Genomic DNA, 24,142 nt, shown 5'->3' on the forward strand with positions numbered 1-24,142 from the left:
ATACCGCAAGAAGCTGTAGGATAGAAAGAAGGGGGGGGGGGGGCACTGAACCCCAACATGGACCTGCTGATAATGTCCTCATACCGGCTGATCTACAGAAATTATAATGTGACAGGTCATGTGATCATCCAAAATGTGTCCTCCTTCCAGAGACTATCCCACCCGTCCAGAAACTGACACTGGATGAGACGGGATTACACTGGAAGAACCCCGTCCCCTCCTTACCAGAAACATGCTTCCAATATGAAGTCAACATCGGGTCAAAGGGCAGAAATGAAACGGTAAAAAATAAGCAAAACATTATAAACCAGAGAAAAGCTATAGGGGGAAAGTATTATATGAGCAGTATTATAGTAGTTATATTCTTGTACATAGGAGGCAGTATTATAGTAGTTATATTCTTGTACATAGGAGCAGTATTATAGTAGTTATATCCTTGTACATAGGCGCAGTATTATAGTAGTTGTATTCTTGTACATAGGAGCAGTATTATAGTAGTTATATTCTTGTACATAGGAGGCAGTATTATAGTAGTTATATTCTTGTACATAGGAGCAGTATTATAGTAGTTATATTCTTATACATAGGAGCAGTATTATAGTAGTTGTATTCTTGTACATAGGAGGCAGTATTATAGTAGTTATATTCTTGTACATAGGAGGCAGTATTATAGTAGTTATATTCTTGTACATAGGAGCAGTATTATAGTAGCTATATTCCTGTACATAGGAGCAGTATTATAGTAGTTATATTCTTGTACATAGGAGCAGTATTATAGTAGTTATATTCTTGTACATAGGAGCAGTATTATAGTAATTATATTCTTGTACATAGGAGGCAGTATTATAGTAGTTATATTCTTGTACATAGGAGCAGTATTATAGTAGTTATATTCTTGTACATAGGAGCAGTATTATAGTAATTATATTCTTGTACATAGGAGGCAGTATTATAGTAGTTATATTCTTGTACATAGGAGGCAGTATTATAGTAGTTATATTCTTGTACATAGGAGCAGTATTATAGTAGTTATATTCCTGTACATAGGAGGCAGTATTATAGTAATTATATTCTTGTACATAGGAGGCAGTATTATAGTAGTTATATTCTTGTACATAGGAGGCAGTATTATAGTAGTTATATTCTTGTACATAGGAGCAGTATTATAGTAGTTATATTCTTGTACATAGGAGCAGTATTATAGTAGTTATATTCTTGTACATAGGAGGCAGTATTATAGTAGTTATATTCTTGTACATAGGAGCAGTATTATAGTAGTTATAGTCTTGTACATGGGAGCAGTATTATAGTAGTCATATTCTTGTACATAGGAGCAGTATTATAGTAGTTATATTCTTGTATATAGGAGCAGTATTATAGTAGTTATAGTCTTGTACATGGGAGCAGTATTATAGTAGTCATATTCTTGTACATAGGAGCAGTATTATAGTAGTTATATTCTTGTACATAGGAGGCAGTATTATAGTAGTTATATTCTTGTACATAGGAGCAGTATTATAGTAGTTATATTCCTGTACATAGGAGGCAGTATTATAGTAATTATATTCTTGTACATAGGAGGCAGTATTATAGTAGTTATATTCTTGTACATAGGAGGCAGTATTATAGTAGTTATATTCTTGTACATAGGAGCAGTATTATAGTAGTTATATTCTTGTACATAGGAGCAGTATTATAGTAGTTATATTCTTGTACATAGGAGGCAGTATTATAGTAGTTATATTCTTGTACATAGGAGCAGTATTATAGTAGTTATAGTCTTGTACATGGGAGCAGTATTATAGTAGTCATATTCTTGTACATAGGAGCAGTATTATAGTAGTTATATTCTTGTATATAGGAGCAGTATTATAGTAGTTATAGTCTTGTACATGGGAGCAGTATTATAGTAGTCATATTCTTGTACATAGGAGCAGTATTATAGTAGTTATATTCTTGTACATAGGAGCAGTATTATAGTAGTTATATTCTTGTACATAGGAGGCAGTATTTTTGTAGTTATATTCTTGTACATAGGAGGCAGTATTATAGTAGTTATATTCTTGTATATATTGGGCTCTGCTAAATCTTGATATTTGATACTATTTTTATTTGTATGACAGTTTACAGTAGCAGATTCCAGCTACTCAATTGACTTCCTGCAAAAACCCTCTACTAGACATGTCATCCGTGTGAGAGCAGTTGGAAAGGAGCCATGTTGGTTTCGGAACAATCTGTACAGCCCTTGGACGGACCTTTTAGACTCTAGGGAAGGTGAGGTGATCATAGATTACAGAATTGTATTAGAAGGTTGTGAAAATTGCACCATTTTGAAGTTAAAGGTGAAATTATTTATGACAACTTATCAATAATTGAAGTGTCTGAATCTTTTGAAAAAAAAAAAAATGTCTGTATAGACCGGACATCTTTTATGAATAACACACTTGAAGAGCTCTGCTGGTTTGGCCATAGGGTTGGAATTTGTTCATACCACATCCTGCTCTATCACCTCCTAAACCACAGAACGAGAGAGAGCTTCCTGTGATCGGTAGTCAGGAGGCTGTACGGAAAACCTGACCAGCAGACATAAGCCTACCTTTTCTGTGATTTTAATAGTAATGGGCTATCCTCAGGGTAGGCCATACATATCTGGCCATCTGACCACTCGCCTGCACTTAAAGCTAGGCCATTAATATTAAAATCCTAGAAAACCCGACGGCGTGCCCCATTCATGGTGGTGTGTATTAATATAACACTTTCCCTGCTTCTCCTTAGATGTTGATAGCAGTGACGCCCTTGGGATCATTCTGTCTGTCTGCCTTGGTGTATCGGTCATCCTTACACTTATTTTGTGCATTAGGTAAGGCATATGATGTATCTGCTGTACATAAAGTGACACATTGTTTCACCTACTTTAAAAACTATTTATTCCTGCAGGTTTTGGGGACGTTTATTTCCACAGATTCCAAAACCCAACAATGACCTCAAGGAAACTTTCCAAAATGTACAAAACCAGGTATCAGTGTAATGAGATGTAGCATGCAGAATCTGCTCTTCTGTTACATTGTATCATATTGCACAAAGCAGAATGAAACTTATCATGGGGCATTTAATATCATCCTTTTTTTCATGAACCCTCCAAAAACAGAAAACAGTAGAATGTTTGTCAATGACGTTTTAAGATTCGGGACAGCAGAATAGATACTGTAGAATGAAAAGGTTTTCTCAGGTACTATTACGGGCATATAAATGATACAGAAGAGGCCCGTCAATCAGGACCCATCACTATTAGGCACACTGAAGAGCAGCTTTTAATGAGTGGTTCTTGGGTAACTGTCCTGTCCCCTCCATGCATTACATGTCCAGTGGTGCATGTGGATGATAGGCATGCAATGACAATTTTCCTCTGTAGTGGCCACTGCAGGCCATGGCCGATCAGGGATTTCCATATGATCAGCAGGTCGGCTTGATTTGAAAAATGGCTGATCTCATATAAAGGTTGTTTATTGATTTGTGTCTTCTGCTCCATCTTCCAGGCACTGATGCGCTGCAACTCATGGGACAACGAAGAAGTGATCAGCTACATTGAGGAGATAGTAGAATCAGACAAGTACATGACGTCCTCAGATTATGGGCACATTGGAGATTATTCCTCCAGTGGACTGTGTAAACCCTTAAAATAATAACTTTTTTATTTGGTGGTGGCACATGGACGCGAGAACCTGGTGTAGAACTGGACTGTGCTTCAGCAGGGCCCCCAAGTGGTAAAATGATTGTGAAAGAAAGATGCTTATTCTAAAGGGAAGCTGTCACATTGAACATGGTGTCTGAGCTGATGGCAGCATGTTATAAAGCAGGAGGAGCTGAGCAGATTGATAGATACTTTGTGGGAAAAAATTCTGTATAACTCATATTTCATGTATTCAAATTCCTACTTATTTTGGGCATTGAAGGAGGAGGTCCTATCAGCGACTGACAGCCTGTCCTCTATGAGGAGGAGGTCCTATCAGTGACTGACAGCCTGTCCTCTATGAGGAGGAGGTCCTATCAGTGACTGACAGCCTGCCCTCTATGAGGAGGAGGTCTTATCAGTGACTGACTGCCTGCCCTCTATGAGGAGATGGTCCTATCAGTGACTGACAGCCTGCTCTCTATGAGGAGGAGGTCCTATCAGTGACTGACAGCCTGCCCTCTATGAGGAGGAGGTCCTATCAGTGACTGACAGCCTGCCCTCTATGAGGAGGAGGTCCTATCAGTGACTGACAGCCTTCCCTCTATGAGGAGGAGGTCCTATCAGTGACTGACAGCCTGCCCTCTATGAGGATGAGGTCCCATCAGTGACTGGCAGCCTTCCATCTATGAGGAGGAGGTCCTATCAGTGACTGACAGCCTGCCCTCTATGAGGAGGAGGTCTTATCAGTGACTGACAGCCTGCCCTCTATGAGGATGAGGTCCCATCAGTGACTGACAGCCTGCCCTCTATGAGGATGAGGTCCCATCAGTGACTGACAGCCTTCCCTCTATGAGGAGGAGGTCCTATCAGTGACTGACAGCCTTCCCTCTATGAGGAGGTCCTATCAGTGACTGACAGCCTGTCCTCTATAAGGAGGCGGTCCTATCAGTGACTGACAGCCTTCCCTCTATGAGGAGGAGGTCCCATCAGTGACTGACAGCCTGTCCTCTATAAGGAGGCTGTCCTATCAGTGACTGACTGCCTGCCCTCTATGAGGAGGAGGTCCTATCAGTGACTGACAGCCTGCCCTCTATGAGGAGGAGGTCCTATCAGTGACTGACAGCCTGCCCTCTATGAGGAGGAGGTCTTATCAGTGACTGACTGCCTGCTCTCTATGAGGAGGAGGTCTTATCAGTGACTGACTGCCTGCCCTCTATGAGGAGGAGGTCCTATTAGTGACTGACAGCCTGCCCTCTATGAGGAGATGGTCTTATCAGTGACTGACAGCCTGCCCTCTATGAGGAGGAGGTCTTATCAGTGACTGACTGCCTGCCCTCTATGAGGAGATGGTCCTATCAGTGACTGACAGCCTGCCTCTATGAGGAGGAGGTCCCATCAGTGACTGACAGCCTGCCCTCTATGAGGAGGATGTCCTATCAGTGACTGACAGCCTTCCCTCTATGAGGAGGAGGTCCTATCAGTGACTGACAGCCTGTCCTCTATAAGGAGGCGGTCCTATCAGTGACTGACAGCCTCCCCTCTATGAGGAGGAGGTCCTATCAGTGGCTGACAGCCTTCCCTCTATGAGGAGGAGGTCCTATCGGTGACTGACAGTCTTTCCTCTATGAGGAGGAGGTCCTATCAGTCACTGACAGCCTTCCCTCTAGGAGGTCCTATCAGTGACTGACAGCCTGCCTCTATGAGGAGGAGGTCCCATCAGTGACTGACAGCCTGCCCTCTATGAGGAGGAGGTCCTATCAGTGACTGACAGCCTTCCCTCTATGAGGAGGAGGTCCTATCAGTGACTGACAGCCTGTCCTCTATAAGGAGGCGGTCCTATCAGTGACTGACAGCCTGCCCTCTATGAGGAGGAGGTCCTATCAGTGGCTGACAGCCTTCCCTCTATGAGGAGGAGGTCCTATCGGTGACTGACAGTCTTTCCTCTATGAGGAGGAGGTCCTATCAGTCACTGACAGCCTTCCCTCTAGGAGGTCCTATCAGTGACTGACAGCCTGTCCTCTATAAGGAGGCGGTCCTATCAGTGACTGACAGCCTGCCCTCTATGAGGAGGAGGTCCTATCAGTGGCTGACAGCCTTCCCTCTATGAGGAGGAGATCCTATCGGTGACTGACAGTCTTTCCTCTATGAGGAGGAGGTCCTATCAGTGACTGGCAGCCTTCCCTCTATGAGGAGGAGGTCCTATCAGTGACTGGCAGCCTTCCCTCTATGAGGAGGAGGTTTAATCAGTGACTGACAGTCTTTCCTCTATGAGGAGGCGGTCCTATCAGTGACTAACAGTCTTTACTCTATGAGGAGGCGGTCCTATCGGTAACTGACAGCCTTCCCTCTATGAGGAGGAGGTCCTATCAGTAACTGACAGCCTTCCCTCTATGAGGAGGAGGTCCTATCAGTGACTGACAGCCTTCCCTCTATGAGGAGGAGGTCCTATCAGTGACTGGCAGCCTTCCCTCTATGAGGAGGAGGTCCTATCAGTGACTGCCAGCCTTCCCTCTATGAGGAGGAGGTCATATGAGGAGGAGGTCCTATCAGTGACTGGCAGCCTTCCCTCTATGAGGAGGAGGTCCTATCAGTGACTGACAGCCTTCCCTCTATGAGGAGGAGGTCCAAACGGTGACTGACAGCATTCCCATTATAAGGAGGAGGTCCAAACGGTGACTGACAGCATTCCCATTATAAGGAGGAGGTACTATCAGTGACTGACAGCCTTCCCTCTATGACAGGGAGGTCCTATCAGTGACTGACAGTCTTCCCATTATAAGGAGGAGGTCCTATCAGTGACTGGCAGCCTTCCCATTATAAGGAGGAGGTCCTATCAGTGACTGACAGCCTTCCCTCTATATCTGGGAGATAGCTGTAGAGATAGCTGTCAATCACTGATAGGACCTCCTCCTGGACTAAAAAGCCCAGAATGAGCAGGAATTTAAATAAATGAAATATGAGTTATTAGGCTTCATTCACATCACCGTTCAGCCTTTCCGTTCTCCTGCTCCGTTTAGGAGAAGGCACATAACTGAGCCGAACGGAGCCCTTAGGACCCCATAGACTATAATGGGGTCTGTTATGTTTCCGCTCAGAAAATGATTTTGGAGCGGAGACAAAAGTTGTGCTCGCAGGACTTTTGTCTCCGCTTCAAAATCATCTGAGCGGAAACATAACGGAGCAGGAGAACGGAAAGGCTGAACGGTGATGTGAACGAAGCCTTACACTGAATCTTTTCCCACAAACTATATAGCAATCTGCTCAGCTCCTCCTGCTCTATAACCTGCTGCTGGAAGATCATATTGCATTGTCACAGTGACAGGTTCTTTTTAAAGACCATCCTTTACACTGGGAATTTTTTGTCTTTAAGGTTATTAAAAGTCACAAAAAGATGTTCATGACTATGTAACCTCATTGTTTTTAATGTACTCCATTTGAATATTTTTTGTCTTATTTTGTTCTTTTGTTGTCTTGATACTTATATATTTATACGTTTTACTGCCTTAAAATTCCAATAAAAAATCTTTGAAACTCAAAGTCACAAAAACTATGGCAAATGTATGGAGTTTTACCTTCTGTGTAGGGATGAGCGAACTCGAACTGTATAGTTCGGGTTCGTACCGAATTTTGGGGTGTCCGTGACACGGACCCGAACCCGGACATTTTCGTAAAAGTCCGGGTTCGGGTTCGGTGTTCGTCGCTTTCTTGGCGCTTTTGTGACGCTTTCTTGGCGCTTTTTGAAAGGCTGCAAAGCAGCCAATCAACAAGCGTCATACTACTTGCCCCAAGAGGCCATCACAGCCATGCCTACTATTGGCATGGCTGTGATTGGCCAGAGCACCATGTGACCCAGCCTCTATTTAAGCTGGAGTCACATAGCGCCGCCCGTCACTCTGCTCTGATTAGCGTAGGGAGAGGTTGCGGCTGCGACAGTAGGGCGAGATTAGGCAGATTAACTCCTCCAAAGGACCTGATTATTGATCGATCTGCAGCTGTGGGTCATTGAGCTGCTGATCCTCAATTGCTCACTGTTTTTAGGCTGCCCAGACCGTTTGTCAGTCACATTTTTCTGGGGTGATCGGCGGCCATTTTGTGTCTTGTGCGGTGCTGCGACCAAGTGCATCCAAGCTGCGACCAAGTGCATTTAACCCTCAATGGTGCGTTTGTTTTTTGGCTAAAGCCTACATCAGGGTGAAGCTGTCACACCAAGTGCATTTAACCAGCAATAGTCTGTTAATTTTTTGGCCATATACTACATCAGGGGCAAGCTGCGCCTGTCACCAAGTGCATTTAACCCTCAATGGTCTGGTTGTTTTTTGGCTAAATCCTACATCAGGGTGAAGCTGTCACACCAAGTGCATTTAACCAGCAATAGTCTGTTCATTTTTTGGCCATATACTACATCAGGGGCAAGCTGCGCCCGTCACCAAGTGCATTTAACCCTCAATGGTGTGGTTGTTTTTTGGCTAAATCCTACATCAGGGTGAAGCTGTCACACCAAGTGCATTTAACCAGCAATAGTCTGTTTATTTTTTGGCCATATACTACATCAGGGGCAAGCTGCGCCCGTCACCAAGTGCATTTAACCCTCAGTAGTGTGGTTGGTCAAGCTGTGACACCAAGTGCATTTAACCAGCAATAGTCTGTTCATTTTTTGGCCATATACTACATCAGGGGCAAGCTGCGCCCGTCACCAAGTGCATTTAACCAGCAATAGTGTGGTTATTTTTTGGCCATATCCCAGTCTAATTCTGTCACTAAACCCATACCTGTCACCCAGCGCCTAAATACTAGGCCTCAAATTTATATCCCGCTAAATCTCTCGTTACCGTTGTCCTGTTGTAGCTGGGAAAGTTATTTAGTGTCCGTCAAAGCACATTTTTTGTTCTGGGTTGAAATACAATTCCCAATTTAGCAATTTCATAATTTAGTGGTTTCTGCTATATCAGAGCTATTTGAAATCTATCCCTAAAAGGGTAGATCATATTGAAGGTGCACATAGGGTCATTCAGAATAACTTCACACACACGCTACTGTGTATTTCCAAGTCTAATTCTGTCACTAAACCCATACCGGTCACCCAGCGCCTAAATACTAGGCCTCAAATTTATATCCCGCTGAATTTGAATACAATACATTGGGCCAAATAATATTTTTGTTGTTGTGGTGAACGATAACAATGAGGAAAACATCTAGTAAGGGACGCGGACGTGGACATGGTCGTGGTGGTGTTAGTGGACCCTCTGGTGCTGGGAGAGGACGTGGCCGTTCTGCCACATCCACACGTCCTAGTGTACCAACTACCTCAGGTCCCAGTAGCCGCCAGAATTTACAGCGATATTTGGTGGGGCCCAATGCCGTTCTAAGGATGGTAAGGCCTGAGCAGGTACAGGCATTAGTCTATTGGGTGGCCGACAGTGGATCCAGCACGTTCACATTATCTCCCACCCAGTCTTCTGCAGAAAGCGCACAGATGGCGCCTGAAAACCAACCCCATCAGTCTGTCACATCACCCCCATGCATACCAGGGAAACTGTCTCAGCCTCAAGTTATGCAGCAGTCTCTTATGCTGTTTGAAGACTCCGCTGGCAGGGTTTCCCAAGGGCATCCACCTAGCCCTTCCCCAGCGGTGAAAGACATAGAATGCACTGACGCACAACCACTTATGTTTCCTGATGATGAGGACATGGGAATACCACCTCAGCATGTCTCTGATGATGACGAAACACAGGTGCCAACTGCTGCGTCTTTCTGCAGTGTGCAGACTTACCAGGAGGTCAGGGATCAAGACTGGGTGGAAGACGATGCAGGGGACGATGAGGTCCTAGACCCCACATGGAATGAAGGTCGTGCCACTGACTTTCACAGTTCGGAGGAAGAGGCAGTGGTGAGACCGAGCCAACAGCGTAGCAAAAGAGGGAGCAGTGAGCAAAAGCAGAACACCCGCCGCCAAGAGACTCCGCCTGCTACTGCCCGCCGCCATCTGGGACCGAGCACCCCAAAGGCAGCTTCAAGGAGTTCCCTGGCATGGCACTTCTTCAAACAATGTGCTGACGACAAGACCCGAGTGGTTGGCACGCTGTGCCATCAGAGCCTGAAGCGAGGCATTAACGTTCTGAACCTGAGCACAACCTGCATGACCAGGCACCTGCATGCAAAGCATGAACTGCAGTGGAGTAAACACCTTAAAACCAAGGAAGTCACTCAGGCTCCCCCTGCTACCTCTTCTGCTGCTGCCGCCTCGGCCTATTCTGCTGCTGCCGCCTCGGCCTCTTCCTCCGCCTCTGGAGGAACGTTGGCACCTGCCGCCCAGCAAACAGGGGATGTACCACCAACACCACCACCACCACCTCCGTCACCAAGCGTCTCAACCATGTCACACGCCAGCGTTCAGCTCTCCATCTCACAAACATTTGATAGAAAGCGTAAATTCCCACCTAGCCACCCTCGATCCCTGGCCCTGAATGCCAGCATTTCTAAACTACTGGCCTATGAAATGCTGTCATTTAGGCTGGTGGACACAGACAGCTTCAAACAGCTCATGTCGCTTGCTGTCCCACAGTATGTTGTTCCCAGCCGCCACTACTTCTCCAAGAGAGCCGTGCCTTCCCTGCACAACCAAGTATCCGATAAAATCAAGTGTGCACTGCGCAACGCCATCTGTGGCAAGGTCCACCTAACCACAGATACGTGGACCAGTAAGCACGGCCAGGGACGCTATATCTCCCTAACTGCACACTGGGTAAATGTAGTGGCAGCTGGGCCCCAGGCGGAGAGCTGTTTGGCGCACGTCCTTCCGCCGCCAAGGATCGCAGGGCAACATTCTTTGCCTCCTGTAGCCACCTCCTCCTACTCGGCTTCCTCCTCCTCTTCTTCCACCTGCTCATCCAGTCAGCCACACACCTTCACCACCAACTTCAGCACAGCCCGGGGTAAACGTCAGCAGGCCATTCTGAAACTCATATGTTTGGGGGACAGGCCCCACACCGCACAGGAGTTGTGGCGGGGTATAGAACAACAGACCGACGAGTGGTTGCTGCCGGTGAGCCTCAAGCCCGGCCTGGTGGTGTGTGATAATGGGCGAAATCTCGTTGCAGCTCTGGGACTAGCCAATTTGACGCACATCCCTTGCTTGGCGCATGTGCTGAATTTGGTGGTGCAGAAGTTCATTCACAACTACCCCGACATGTCAGAGCTGCTGCATAAAGTGCGGGCCGTCTGTTCGCGCTTCCGGCGTTCACATCCTGCTGCTGCTCGCCTGTCTGCGCTACAGCGTAACTTCGGCCTTCCCGCTCACCGCCTCATATGCGACGTGCCCACCAGGTGGAACTCCACCTTGCACATGCTGGACAGACTGTGCGAGCAGCAGCAGGCCATAGTGGAGTTTCAGCTGCAGCACGCACGGGTCAGTCGCACTACAGAACAGCACCACTTCACCACCAATGACTGGGCCTCCATGCGAGACCTGTGTGCCCTGTTGCGCTGTTTCGAGTACTCCACCAACATGGCCAGTGGCGATGACGCCATTATCAGCGTTACAATACCACTTCTATGTCTCCTTGAGAAAACACTTAGGGCGATGATGGAAGAGGAGGTGGCCCAGGAGGAGGAGGAGGAGGAAGAGGAAGAGGGGTCATTTTTAGCACTTTCAGGCCAGTCTCTTCGAAGTGACTCAGAGGGAGGTTTTTGGCAACAGCAGAGGCCAGGTACAAATGTGGCCAGACAGGGCCCACTACTGGAGGACGAGGAGGACGAGGATGAGGAGGAGGTGGAGGAGGATGAGGATGAAGCATGGTCACAGCGGGGTGGCACCCAACGCAGCTCGGGTCCATCACTGGTGCGTGGCTGGGGGGAAAGGCAGGACGATGACGATACGCCTCCCACAGAGGACAGCTTGTCCTTACCCCTGGGCAGCCTGGCACACATGAGCGACTACATGCTGCAGTGCCTGCGCAATGACAGCAGAGTTGCCCACATTTAACGTGTGCGGACTACTGGGTTGCCACCCTGCTGGATCCACGCTACAAAGACAATGTGCCCACCTTACTTCCTGCACTGGAGCGTGATAGGAAGATGCGCGAGTACAAGCGCACGTTGGTAGACGCGCTACTGAGAGCATTCCCAAATGTCACAGGGGAACAAGTGGAAGCCCAAGGCCAAGGCAGAGGAGGAGCAAGAGGTCGCCAAGGCAGCTGTGTCACGGCCAGCTCCTCTGAGGGCAGGGTTAGCATGGCAGAGATGTGGAAAAGTTTTGTCAACACGCCACAGCTAACTGCACCACCACCTGATACGCAACGTGTTAGCAGGAGGCAACATTTCACTAACATGGTGGAACAGTACGTGTGCACACCCCTCCACGTACTGACTGATGGTTCGGCCCCATTCAACTTCTGGGTCTCCAAATTGTCCACGTGGCCAGAGCTAGCCTTTTATGCCTTGGAGGTGCTGGCCTGCCCGGCAGCCAGCGTTTTGTCTGAACGTGTATTCAGCACGGCAGGGGGCGTCATTACAGACAAACGCAGCCGCCTGTCTACAGCCAATGTGGACAAGCTGACGTTCATAAAAATGAACCAGGCATGGATCCCACAGGCCCTGTCCGTCCCTTGTCCAGATTAGACATTAACTACCTCCCCATAACCATATATTATTGGACTCCAGGGCACTTCCTCATTCAATCCTATTTTTATTTTCATTTTACCATTATATTGCGAGGCTACCCAAAGTTGAATGAACCTCTCCTCTGTCTGGGTGCCGGGGCCTAAATATCTGACAATGGACTGTTGCAGTGGTGGCTGACGTGAAGCCTGATTCTCTGCTATGACATGCAGACTGATTCTCTACTGACATGAAGACAGATTCTCTGTTACGGGACCTCCCTCCTCTGCCTGTCTGGGTGCTGGGCCTAAATATATGCCAATGGACTGTTGCAGTGGTGGCTGACGTGAAGCCTCATTCTCTGCTATGACATGCAGACTGATTCTCTGCTGACATGAAGACAGATTCTCTGTTACGGGACCTCTCTCCTCTGCCTGGGTGCCGGGGCCTAAATATCTGAGAATGGACTGTTCCAGTGGTGGGTGACCGGAAGCCAGATTGTCTGCTATGGGACCTCTCTCCAATTGATTTTGGTTAATTTTTATTTATTTAATTTTTATTTTAATTCATTTCCCTATCCACATTTGTTTGCAGGGGATTTACCTACATGTTGCTGCCTTTTGCAGCCCTCTAGCCCTTTCCTGGGCTGTTTTACAGCCTTTTTAGTGCCGAAAAGTTCGGATCGGGTTCGGATCCCGAACCCGAACATTTCCGGGAAGTTCGGCCGAACTTCTCGAACCCGAACATCCAGGTGTTCGCTCAACTCTACTTCTGTGCTCTTATTTTATATGTTTGTTGTATATAAATGTTCCCATTTCCCTTTTCCCACTGTATAAAAAACCAAAGTAGACTGATAGAATTACCTGCACTAATACATTGTAGCAAACTATTTGGACAAGAGAGATTTGTGCCGTTGATGGCTTTTTAATTGAAGACTGTAGACTGGAAAAAATTATTGTGTAATGCACAGGTGTGAGGAATATTAGGTCTCTGCATGACTTTAGCCTCTGGTTGTAAACTATTCTGCTGGTGCAGTCACTGTGTACATACATTACTTATCCTGTACTGATCCTGAGTTACATCCTGTATTATACTCCAGAGCTGCACTCACTATTCTGCTGGTGCAGTCACTGTGTACATACATTACTTATCCTGTACTGATCCTGAGTTACATCCTGTATTTTACTCCAGAGCTGCACTCACTATTCTGCTGGTGCAGTCACTGTGTACATACATTACTTATCCTGTACTGATACTGAGTTACATCCTGTATTATACTCCAGAGCTGCACTCACTATTCTGCTTGTGCAGTCACTGTGTACATACATTACTTATCCTGTACTGATCCTGAGTTACATCCTGTATTATACTCCAGAGCTGCACTCACTATTCTGCTGGTGCAGTCACTGTGTACATACATTACTTATCCTGTACTGATCCTGAGTTACATCCTGTATTTTACTCCAGAGCTGCACTCACTATTCTGCTGGTGCAGTCACTGTGTACATACATTACTTATCCTGTACTGATACTGAGTTACATCCTGTATTATACTCCAGAGCTGCACTCACTATTCTGCTTGTGCAGTCACTGTGTACATACATTACTTATCCTGTACTGATCCTGAGTTACATCCTGTATTATACTCCAGAGCTGCACTCACTATTCTGCTGGTGCAGTCACTGTGTACATACATTACTTATCCTGTACTGACCCTGAGTTACATCCTGTATTATACTCCAGAGCTGCGCTCACTATTCTGCTGGTGGAGTCACTGTGTACATACATTACTTATCCTGTACTGATCCTGAGTTACATCCTGTATTATACTCCAGAGCTGCACTCACTATTCTGCTGGTGCAGTCACTGTGTACATACATTACTTATCCTGTACTGACCCTGAGTTACATCCTGTATTATACTCCAGAGCTGCGCTCACTATTCTGCTGGTGGAGTCACTGTATACATACATTACTTATCCTGTACTGATCCTGAGTTACATCCTCTATTATACTCCAGAGCTGCACTCACTATTCTGCTGGTGGAGTCACTGTGTACATACATTACTTATCCTGTACTGACCCTGAGTTACATCCTGTATTATACTCCAGAGCTGCGCTCACTATTCTGCTGGTGGAGTCACTGTGTACATACATTACCTATCCTGTACTGATCCTGAGTTACATCCTCTATTATACTCCAGAACTGCACTCACTATTCTGCTGGTGGAGTCACTGTGTACATACATTACTTATCCTGTACTGATCCTGAGTTACATCCTGTATTATACTCCAGAGCTGCACTCACTATTCTGCTGGTGCAGTCACTGTGTATATACATTACTTATCCTGTACTGATCCTGAGTTACATCCTGTATTATACTCCAGAGCTGCACTCACTATTCTGCTGGTGCAGTCACTGTGTACATACATTACTTATCCTGTACTGATCCTGAGTTACATCCTGTATTATACTCCAGAGCTGCACTCACTATTCTGCTGGTGCAGCCATTGTTTACCGCCCAGTTTCCAGACTTCATCTGTCACATTACGGTGCATGCCGGCATACAAGAAATAAATCACCAATCACTTTATGTGACACAGATCCTTAGGAACAGAATTTTAATTAACCGCATGGCAGACATGGTTCTGTACAGATACCTTAAGAAAAAAGTTGCATACTGGATATTTGTAAACAGAATCACAAAAAAAAAGCAAAATTGTGTCAGAACATGAATCTCCAGAGCGCGAGATCAGAGGTAAAAAAATAAAGTGCCTTTAATTGGTATGTGCTTTATATTTTATCATGTATTCTATAGAATGACCCCAACCTTCCCCACAGGGTTTGTTGTAACCCTGTATTCACAATGTACAACCGTGCTCCTCTGAATTGCACAAGCAGTTCTCGGCCTCTTGCAGCGTTCCTCCGGGTGGACAGGAGACAGATAGAGGAAATCTCTGCTCTGAAGATTCCTCTGATAAGCCGCAGAATCAAAAGTACAAACTACGTGAAACAAAGTCCTATGTCAAGGATGGAATATACAACAGCCTCCTATGAGATATGCCCCAAGTGAGTGGGACGTATTCAGATACTACAGGACCCCAGGGTGATGGAGGAGGGGAACTGAAGGAAAGTGGAAAGAGAAACCAACCAAAAAGGATAAAATGGGATAAAAGAGAGAAAAAGAAAATGTATTACATGTCAGCAAATTGTGGGTGGAGGGGCAAGACATTCTGGGTCAATGCAACTGATGGAGTCAAGTGCTATACAATCCTCTTCACATACATCGACTGCATGTATGAATCCGCACTGAATATACACACCTGTTACACAGAAGCAAGAGAGACTGCCATTTTGAACCAAATTTCCCCAAAATTGTGCCCGCCTCCATTGTTGTAACAGGTGCATTGTGATAACTGGGATCTTTGCTCATGGACACCTCAGCCGCGGTCCAGTGAAGGCGACCAACCAATTTAATCATTTCTTCCAAACATAAGAACATGTTATAAATTACTAAAGAGAAAAAAAGTGCATCACTGTTCAGAGACCTCGGCCGATAGCTGTTCCTTCTGAATTATTCTACCGTCAGGTTGAAGATATTTTTGAATTCCGACGATGCCGTCTGTAACAATCAGATTTAAGTGCAATTTAAAAATGAAATAAATAAAAGGAAACTTTTTTTTTTTCATTTGTGAAACTTCGCAAGTGTCACCCATGAACCTTCATCACCCATCGACCCAGTTGCTCCTCAACCCTTCAAGAGGCTTTGCTCATGAACCTGGTTGTCTTCTAGAGGACAATTCTCATGGTGGCCGTGCCCCAGGGTTTGCTCAGTTCTTGGGAAACATAGATCTTCCAGTGAATCGAGCTCAGAAAACCACAGCTGAGACTCTTGTCTGCAAACTGCAACCTAACCATGGTCAAAAAGGCAACAAAATAACAATTCAGTCCTAATCTCTGTCAGGTATCGTCTTACAATCACCCTGTACCTAGATCTAGATCATAACAGGCGATACAATGATAATCGTGCCGATGGGAGTCAACGCGGCTGCCACCCGGCACTTCTTATGCTCATAACCCTGAGTTTTCAGTGTTCTTTTAATTGATGATATGAAATGGTATCAATGGGCTGACCAGTCACTCGTTTGATTATGTGTGCACCCTCTCCATGTGGTTTAAAAAAAAGATCTAGGTACAGTCATTTTTGTATAAGTTCTAGGTATCCTATGAAAACGTTCTAGGTATATCATACATTGTAGCCCCTGTAGGAAGCTTTATACACTCTCTGCAATATATATATATTTATATTTATAGATTATTTTTTTCCACTTGGATAATTAAGAACATTCATAACTTAAGGAATTATATAAACATACAGGAGGCTCTGTGCTCCGTCATCTCTTTGTAGGCAGGTCACTTTTTTTTTTTTTTTTTCATAAAACACAAATTGCTCTCCGTATGAGTCACGTGGTCTATTATTAGTCCAAACTCAACATACAGTGCTGGAAGTAGCTGAGTAATGGCATTGTATGTGGTTCACGTGGCGGTCCGGACTGCAGATGACCAATGCTTATGACTGAGGTCCTGTCCATCAAAACCTCTGCTCATTGTCAATGCTATGATTTGTACCCTGGTTTCCCAGACTCTAGAAAGATCAGGATCTTGACTTCCAATCTACAGCAAATATTCTCCATCCTTTGCCTGAGAAAGCTACCATCTATGCAAAGGCCATAAAATATTGGAATGTCTACTAACTGTCCATATAGCACCAGAACAAAGTATCCATACAGGATTTCAATCTCTGTGCACTTCAGGAACTCTTCTCATCTATATTGACCATCTATAAAAGAAGAGGATCTACCTTCTGCAAGAGATTAGGACTTTTTTTCTACATCTAGTCATTGTACACGACAGAAGAGAACCGACCAGGAACTCTTATCGCCATCCATAAATGAGAGAGTCTGCTCAGAGATAGATGCTCTACCTTCTGTAAGGTTTCAGAAGCTCTTCCCCTCTCCAGTCATTAGAATATCTACTAATGTCCATATGAGGGTTGACTTACAAGAGAAGAGGCAATCTTCCCACCATTCATAATAAAGACATCTACCTGCTAGAGGGGATCAGTAACTCCTCAGACCATCCATAACCAAGACATCTCATTACCGTCTGGATACATAGAGTATCCATCTTCTAAATAGGATCCACAGCATCTCCTTCACACCATAATCAAGATACCTATTGCAGATCTATGTGTTCCCAATCTATAACCAAAGGTGCTCATCCATCATTAGAACATCTACGTATCTTCTGCATCAAAGGGTCCATCTACTTTCCATATAAGATCAGTAGTTCTAACCATTCATAATCAACATAAGAGAAGGGGACCCGTTCCTTTTATTAAGAGATTAGGTACTGTTCCTACCACCCATAATCTTAGTAACCATTCATTACCCATAACTACAGATGATCCACCTTCTATATGAGACTAGGGATTCTTCCTACCATCCATAATCTTAATATCTACTCATTACCTGTCTGTAACGAAAGATGATCCATCTTCTATAGAAGACCAGGGACTTTTCCAATCATATATAATCTGAATACCTAACCTTTATCCATAACCAGAGCTCATTTACTTATGTAGGAGAGCAGGATCTTTTCCTACTATCCATAATCTTAATATCTACTCATTACCCATAACCAAAGATGATCCACCTTAATTAGGAGGTAAGGAACTCTTTCAACCATTCATAATCTGATTATCTACTCATTAATCATAGCCATAGATGATCCACCTTCTATAGGTGGATCATCTTCCAATCATCTATAATGCCATAATCTATTGACTATTGATCTATAACCAAGTAGGATCCACCTTCTCCAGATGTTCAGAAACCACTCTGACTATTCATAATGTCATTATAGTACATAGCAAAACCTGGTTCAACCTCCTCTGGAGATCATCCTTAAATATAACCAGTCCTAGAGGACCTCTAACTGCTCAATCTCTATGCCCCAAGATGAGAACATCTGCTCTCCCTCTACAGTCTGTATCAAGTTATGGAAACCGGGCACTTATCTGAAAAAAATAAAAAACTTCTCCATACTTGTATCCAGGTGACGGAATGGTTACACCAAAGGTTCTCCATTTATGGTCCTAGTTTATTATATATCCAGCTATAAATAACGATTTGTAACCTTTTCCGTGGTAGAAACCATTTTACCGACGTGACCCTCACGATGTTCTGCAGCCCGCCGGATCTTATCCGAGACTGGGCTCAGGACCAGGCATCGCTTTATGGTCATGGGCAGGTCCAGGAGATGTGAAATATAAAGAGCATATAAAATATTCTAGTCCTGGGTCAGGAAGGAAGGAGAGAAGAGAGTTGTATGAGACACCTGCAGCATTGTACAGCAAAAAACGTAGATATCTACATCATGTTAACCTTAAAAAACCCTATAAAACACTAGATATTAAGAATAAAAAATATGCATATACGGCATGTAAACTGCTTTGGTAACATCATATTCCAGATGTCGTCAGTGCATAAAATCCTCCCCGCAGGGAGAGGAGGAAGCTCAAAAGCTGAGGGCAATCTCAGGATATTCCATAAGGAGCCATTGTGTGTGGAGGATATTCCTGGTCCACCGTCCGTGAGTATGATGCCAGTCTCTGGGAGTCTGAGACGCTCGAGGTCATAAGCTGGAGCGCGCAGTGAGGGAGATCATTAAGGTGCTGATGGCGGATAAGGTGCAGGCGTTTGACGTGGAAGCACCTGACCCTTGCGCGTAGGCATCTGGAAAAAAGGAAACTGTATCAGCAGATGTCCTATGAGAAGAGCTCCTGTCTATGAATCCGATGACAACACTTCCTGCTTCTGCGCCCGGCAGTTTTATCATAGGGATGCCGGATCTGTCTTTTCCTCATGGATCCTGATGTCTGCTTTGAAGCTTAACACAAGTTCTATCTTGGAATCCCCATGACAACACTTCCTGCTGGTTTGCAGATCACTAGTATCATCATTTCATTAAACGGGTCCGTTATGGGCCTTAGACCAAACACAGCGCCAGGCCGCAAACTTAGACACAGTGGGGCACATTTACTAAAGTGTCTGCATATTCTCTCTTTGATAACCTTGTTTTTTGTGTCCACACAATTTATTAACATTGTTGCGCCTGTTTTGTTGTGTTTTATGTCGCCTGCGCCATTTTCTGATTTTATGACACTTTGAGGACACATTTAACATGTGCGCTTATTTGTCCGTCCTTTATAGAGTACAAATGGCTTAAAACTACGACACTCTGGGGCTGGCGCACTTTTTGTCCTCATGTATATGATTTTGTAGGTGCAATTGAGTTTTTTTGGAGCACTTTTTCAGATGTATTCTGCAATGTAATCTTTGAGTTTTTCGTCTGATAAACCTAAAGTTTTACTGTCAGATTTTTATTTTTTTCTGCTAATGTGTAGGGAAAGGGACCAGGAACATTTTTCTAATGTTGTTTATTTAGGGAAAACCTTTATTTATAGGAGAAAACTAGGGCTGAAATGTCCCTGTAAAGAACTCAATTACAGGAGCAACAAGCCACGACAAAGGTGTGAAAACAAAATGACACACGAAGCAACGAGGCAACATATTTGTCCTACACAGAGGCGGCCGTTATATGGGTAATGGATGCGCCAAAACCAACCTGGACCACATAGACACCGGGTAGCATGTGCCACAATAATAAATTTAGGTGCAATAGTCTCGCACCACAATTGCTAAAAACCATCAGGCGTAAAACACCTGCGCTGCAGACAAAATACGGCTCATCAAAGAACAGCTGTGCGCCAAATAATAAATCAAATCCTAAATGCCTGAAAAAAGGGCAGAAAATGATGGAGAAAAGGGCAAGCTTAGTAAATGCCCCCCCAATCTGTCTGCAGATTGACTTTGTTTTTATGTGCGGTACCCACCCTGCTCTGAACGACAGTCAATGTCTACACCACTGTGCAACGTTACTCACCTCAGCATTGAAATCTGGCTGTGGTGCATGCACAGTAATAAAATCTGGCTGTGGTGCATGCAAAGTAATGAAATCTGCTTGTGGTGCATGCAAAGTAATGAAATCTGGCTGTGGTGCATGCAAAGTAATGAAATCTGGCTGAGTTGCGTGCCCAATACTGAAATCTGGCTGCGGTGCGTGCCCAATACTGAAATCTGGCTGCGGTGCATGCCCAGTACTGAAATCTGGCTGCAGTGCATGCCCAGTACTGAAATCTGGCTGCAGTGCATGCCCAGTACTGAAATCTGGCTGCGGTGCGTGCCCAGTACTGAAATCTGGCTGCAGTGCATGCCCAGTACTGAAATCTGGCTGCTGTGTATACCCAGTACTGAAATATGAATGTGGTGCATGCCCGGTACTGAAATCTGGCTGTGGTGCATGCCCAGTACTGAAATATGGCTGTGGTGCATGCCCAGTAATTATATCTGGCTGCGGTGCATGCCCAGTAATTATATCTGGCTGCGGTGCATGCCCAGTAATTATATCTGGCTGCGGTGCATGCACAGTACATCTGTTTGGCTGCTGCCCACAGCAGGATGGGTATCAAGCTTGCATCATTTGTTTCCAGCCGGATGCATGCATGGTACTCCCCCTGCTGTCGGTGAAAGCCTCAGAGATGTGCATGTGCCGCAGCCAGACTGCAATGCTTAGGTCAGTGACTTTGCAGGACGGTGGAGACATCAATCCAAACCAAAGGGGGAAACATTGGAAGGATCTACTGACAAGACCTGCAGCATTTGCCAGGCTTCAGACTCCTCAGGGCGCTTGTGGCCCCATTTGTATAATTTCTCAGAAATGATATATGAATCTGCACCCACAAAGGTGCGGTGGAGCATGTGTGTAAAGCCTGCATTACACGGGCCGCAGCGTTCCCTCTCAGCAATCGCCTGCTAGTTAGCGGGGAGACGGCTGCTATTACATGCAGCGATCTCCTCCACAGCATGCCATCGCTCCTCCCCATACTGTCTAGTGATCAGCAAAGGAACAGGAAGTGTTGTCATAGGGATTCCAATATAGGAGCGATGTGAAGCTTCATAGCAACCAGGCAGGATCCATCCATTATTATAGCACAGGCAAGACAATGAGAAAACAGCGTCCCTATGATAAAACTAGCTGGCTGGGCGCAGAGGGAGGAAGAGTTGTCATGGGGACACAATCGGAGAAGCTTTTCTTGGGAGACTTCTTCATTCTACAACTTAGCAAAGAAATGTATTTAATAGAAGTTTTGATCACTCAAGAAAGTAAAACGGACCAAGATGTAAACGGCCGAGGTCCAGTCTCACCAATGGTTCATTACTGTACAATGAAAAGTTTCAATGCCAGTCCTGTTATATCCAGAGGCTGAAAACTGGTACAATCCTCTGTGAGCCCCAGACACATGTTACCTGCACTGAGACAATGTAACATTCTGGACAGGAGGGAGATGTGTGCTGCTGATGTGTTTAGATAAAGCCTCATGCACACGTCAGTGTTCGGTCAGTGATTTTCATCAGTGATTTTGAGCCAAAACCAGGTGCGGCTTTAAACACAGAACAGGAGCACCAGTAGATCTTCCCCTTATACCTGATCTCTGTGGAGGCTCCAATCCTGGTTCCGGCTCACAATCACTGATGGAAGTCACTGACCAAACACTGATGTGTGAATGAGGCATAACAAAATATTGTCTAGACTAGATACAACTGTAACAAACTCGAAAATGTTAAAATTCAATGACAGTAAGTGGAGATCTTTAAAAAAATAAGAAACTGAAATACAAAGGGGGAATCAGGGTGATTGAGGTGATGGAACAGGGATGTGAAGGGACCGGGGGGAATGATATGAGGGGTGGGGACTCGGGTAACTGAAGTGATGGTCGAGAGATGAGGGGATTGGGGCAATGGACAAGGGATGGGGGATAGGAGTTACTGAGGCGATGGACGAGCGATGGGGGGGACTGGAGTTACTGAGGTGATGGATGAGGGATGGGGGATCGGGGTGATTGAGGTGATGGAACAGGGATGTGAAGGGACCGGGGGGAATGATATGAGGGGTGGGGACTCGGGTAACTGAAGTGATGGTCGAGAGATGAGGGGATTGGGGCAATGGACAAGGGATGGGGGATAGGAGTTACTGAGGTGATGGACGAGCGATGGGGGGGACTGGAGTTACTGAGGTGATGGATGAGGGATGGGGGGATCGGGGTGATTGAGGTGATGGAACAGGGATGGGGGATAGGAGTTACTGAGGTGATGGATGAGGGATGGGGGGATTGGGGCAATGGATGGGGGATAGGAGTTACTGAGGTGATGGATGAGGGATGGGGGGATCGGGGCAATGGATGGGGGATAGGAGTTACTGAGGTGATGGATGAGGGATGGGGGGATCGGGGTGATTGAGGCAATGGATGAAGGAGGGAAGGATTGGGTTGATTGAGGCAATGAACGAGCGATGAGGGGGACTGGAGTTACTGAGGTGATGGACGAGCGATGGGGGGGACTGGGGTTACTGAGGCGATGGACGAGGGATGGGGGGGATCGGGGTAACTGAAGTGATGGACGAGGGATGAGGGGATTGGGACAATGGACAAGGGATGGGGGATAGGAGTTACTGAGGTGATGGATGAGGGATGGGGGTATTGGGGCAATGGATGGGGGATAGGAGTTACTGAGGTGATGGATGAGGGATGGGGGGATCGGGGTGATTGAGGCAATGGATGAAGGAGGGAAGGATTGGGTTGATTGAGGCAATGGACGAGCGATGAGGGGGACTGGAGTTACTGAGGTGATGGACGAGCGATGGGGGGGACTGGGGTTACTGAGGCGATGGACGAGGGATGGGGGGGATCGGGGTAACTGAAGTGATGGACGAGGGATGAGGGGATTGGGGCAATGGACAAGGGATAAGGGATAGGAGTTACTGAGGTGATGGACGAGGGATGGGGGGATCGGGGTGATTGAGGCAATGGATGAAGGAGGGAAGGATTGGGTTGATTGAGGCAATGGACGAGCGATGGGGGGGACTGGAGTTACTGAGGCGATGGACGAGCGATGGGGGGGATCGGGGTAACTGAAGTGATTCACGAGGGATGAGGGGATTGGGGCAATGGACAAGGGATAAGGGATAGGAGTTACTGAGGTGATGGACGAGGGATGGGGGGATTGGGGCAATGGACGAGGGATGGGGGATAGGAGTTAATGAGGTGATGGACGAGGGATGGGGGGATCGGGGTGATTGAGGCAATGGATGAAGGAGGGAAGGATTGGGTTGATTGAGGCAATGGACGAGCGATGGGGGGGACTGGAGTTACTGAGGCGATGGACGAGCGATGGGGGGGATCGGGGTAACTGAAGTGATGGACGAGGGATGAGGGGATTGGGGCAATGGACAAGGGATAAGGGATAGGAGTTACTGAGGTGATGGACGAGGGATGGGGGGATTGGGGCAATGGACGAGGGATGGGGGATAGGAGTTAATGAGGTGATGGATGAGGGATGGGGGGATCGGGGTGATTGAGGCAATGGATGAAGGAGGGAAGGATTGGGTTGATTGAGGCAATGGACGAGCGATGGGGGGGACTGGAGTTACTGAGGTGATGGACGAGCGATGGGGGGGACTGGGGTTACTGAGGTGATGGACGAGGGATGGGGGGATCGGGGTAACTGAAGTGATGGACGAGGGATGAGGGGATTGGGACAATGGACAAGGGATGGGGGATAGGAGTTACTGAGGTGATGGACGAGGGAGGGGGGAATGGGGCAATGGACGAGGGATGTGGGATAGGAGTTACTGAGGTGATGGACGAGGGATGGAGGATCGGGGTGATTGAGGCAATGTATGAAGGAGGGAAGG

At 46.1% G+C, this 24,142-nt stretch overlaps 2 protein-coding genes across 5 annotated transcripts in view; one reads left to right on the forward strand and one right to left on the reverse strand.

The window, feature by feature from the left end:
* The window catches only part of IL5RA (interleukin 5 receptor subunit alpha), a 74,363-nt gene extending 70,295 nt beyond the window's left edge, over window positions 1-4,068 (forward strand). The window contains exons 8-12 of the mRNA XM_044301020.1: window positions 151-281; window positions 2,124-2,274; window positions 2,776-2,860; window positions 2,938-3,016; window positions 3,537-4,068. Coding sequence (XP_044156955.1) covers window positions 151-281; window positions 2,124-2,274; window positions 2,776-2,860; window positions 2,938-3,016; window positions 3,537-3,683 — 593 coding nt within the window. The 3' untranslated portion in view covers window positions 3,684-4,068. The remainder of the gene's footprint in view (window positions 1-150; window positions 282-2,123; window positions 2,275-2,775; window positions 2,861-2,937; window positions 3,017-3,536) is intronic.
* Window positions 4,069-14,771: 10,703 nt separating this feature from the next.
* Window positions 14,772-24,142, reverse strand: part of CNTN4 (contactin 4) — a 184,498-nt gene continuing 175,127 nt past the window's right edge. For all 4 annotated transcript variants that reach the window (XM_044300930.1, XM_044300928.1, XM_044300929.1 and 1 more), the window contains exon 23: window positions 14,772-19,065. In XM_044300930.1, the coding sequence (XP_044156865.1) occupies window positions 18,965-19,065 (101 nt within the window). In that variant the 3' untranslated portion in view covers window positions 14,772-18,964. The remainder of the gene's footprint in view (window positions 19,066-24,142) is intronic.

This window comes from Bufo gargarizans, chromosome 7 (genome assembly GCF_014858855.1).
Source record: "Bufo gargarizans isolate SCDJY-AF-19 chromosome 7, ASM1485885v1, whole genome shotgun sequence".
Lineage (NCBI taxonomy): Eukaryota > Metazoa > Chordata > Amphibia > Anura > Bufonidae > Bufo > Bufo gargarizans.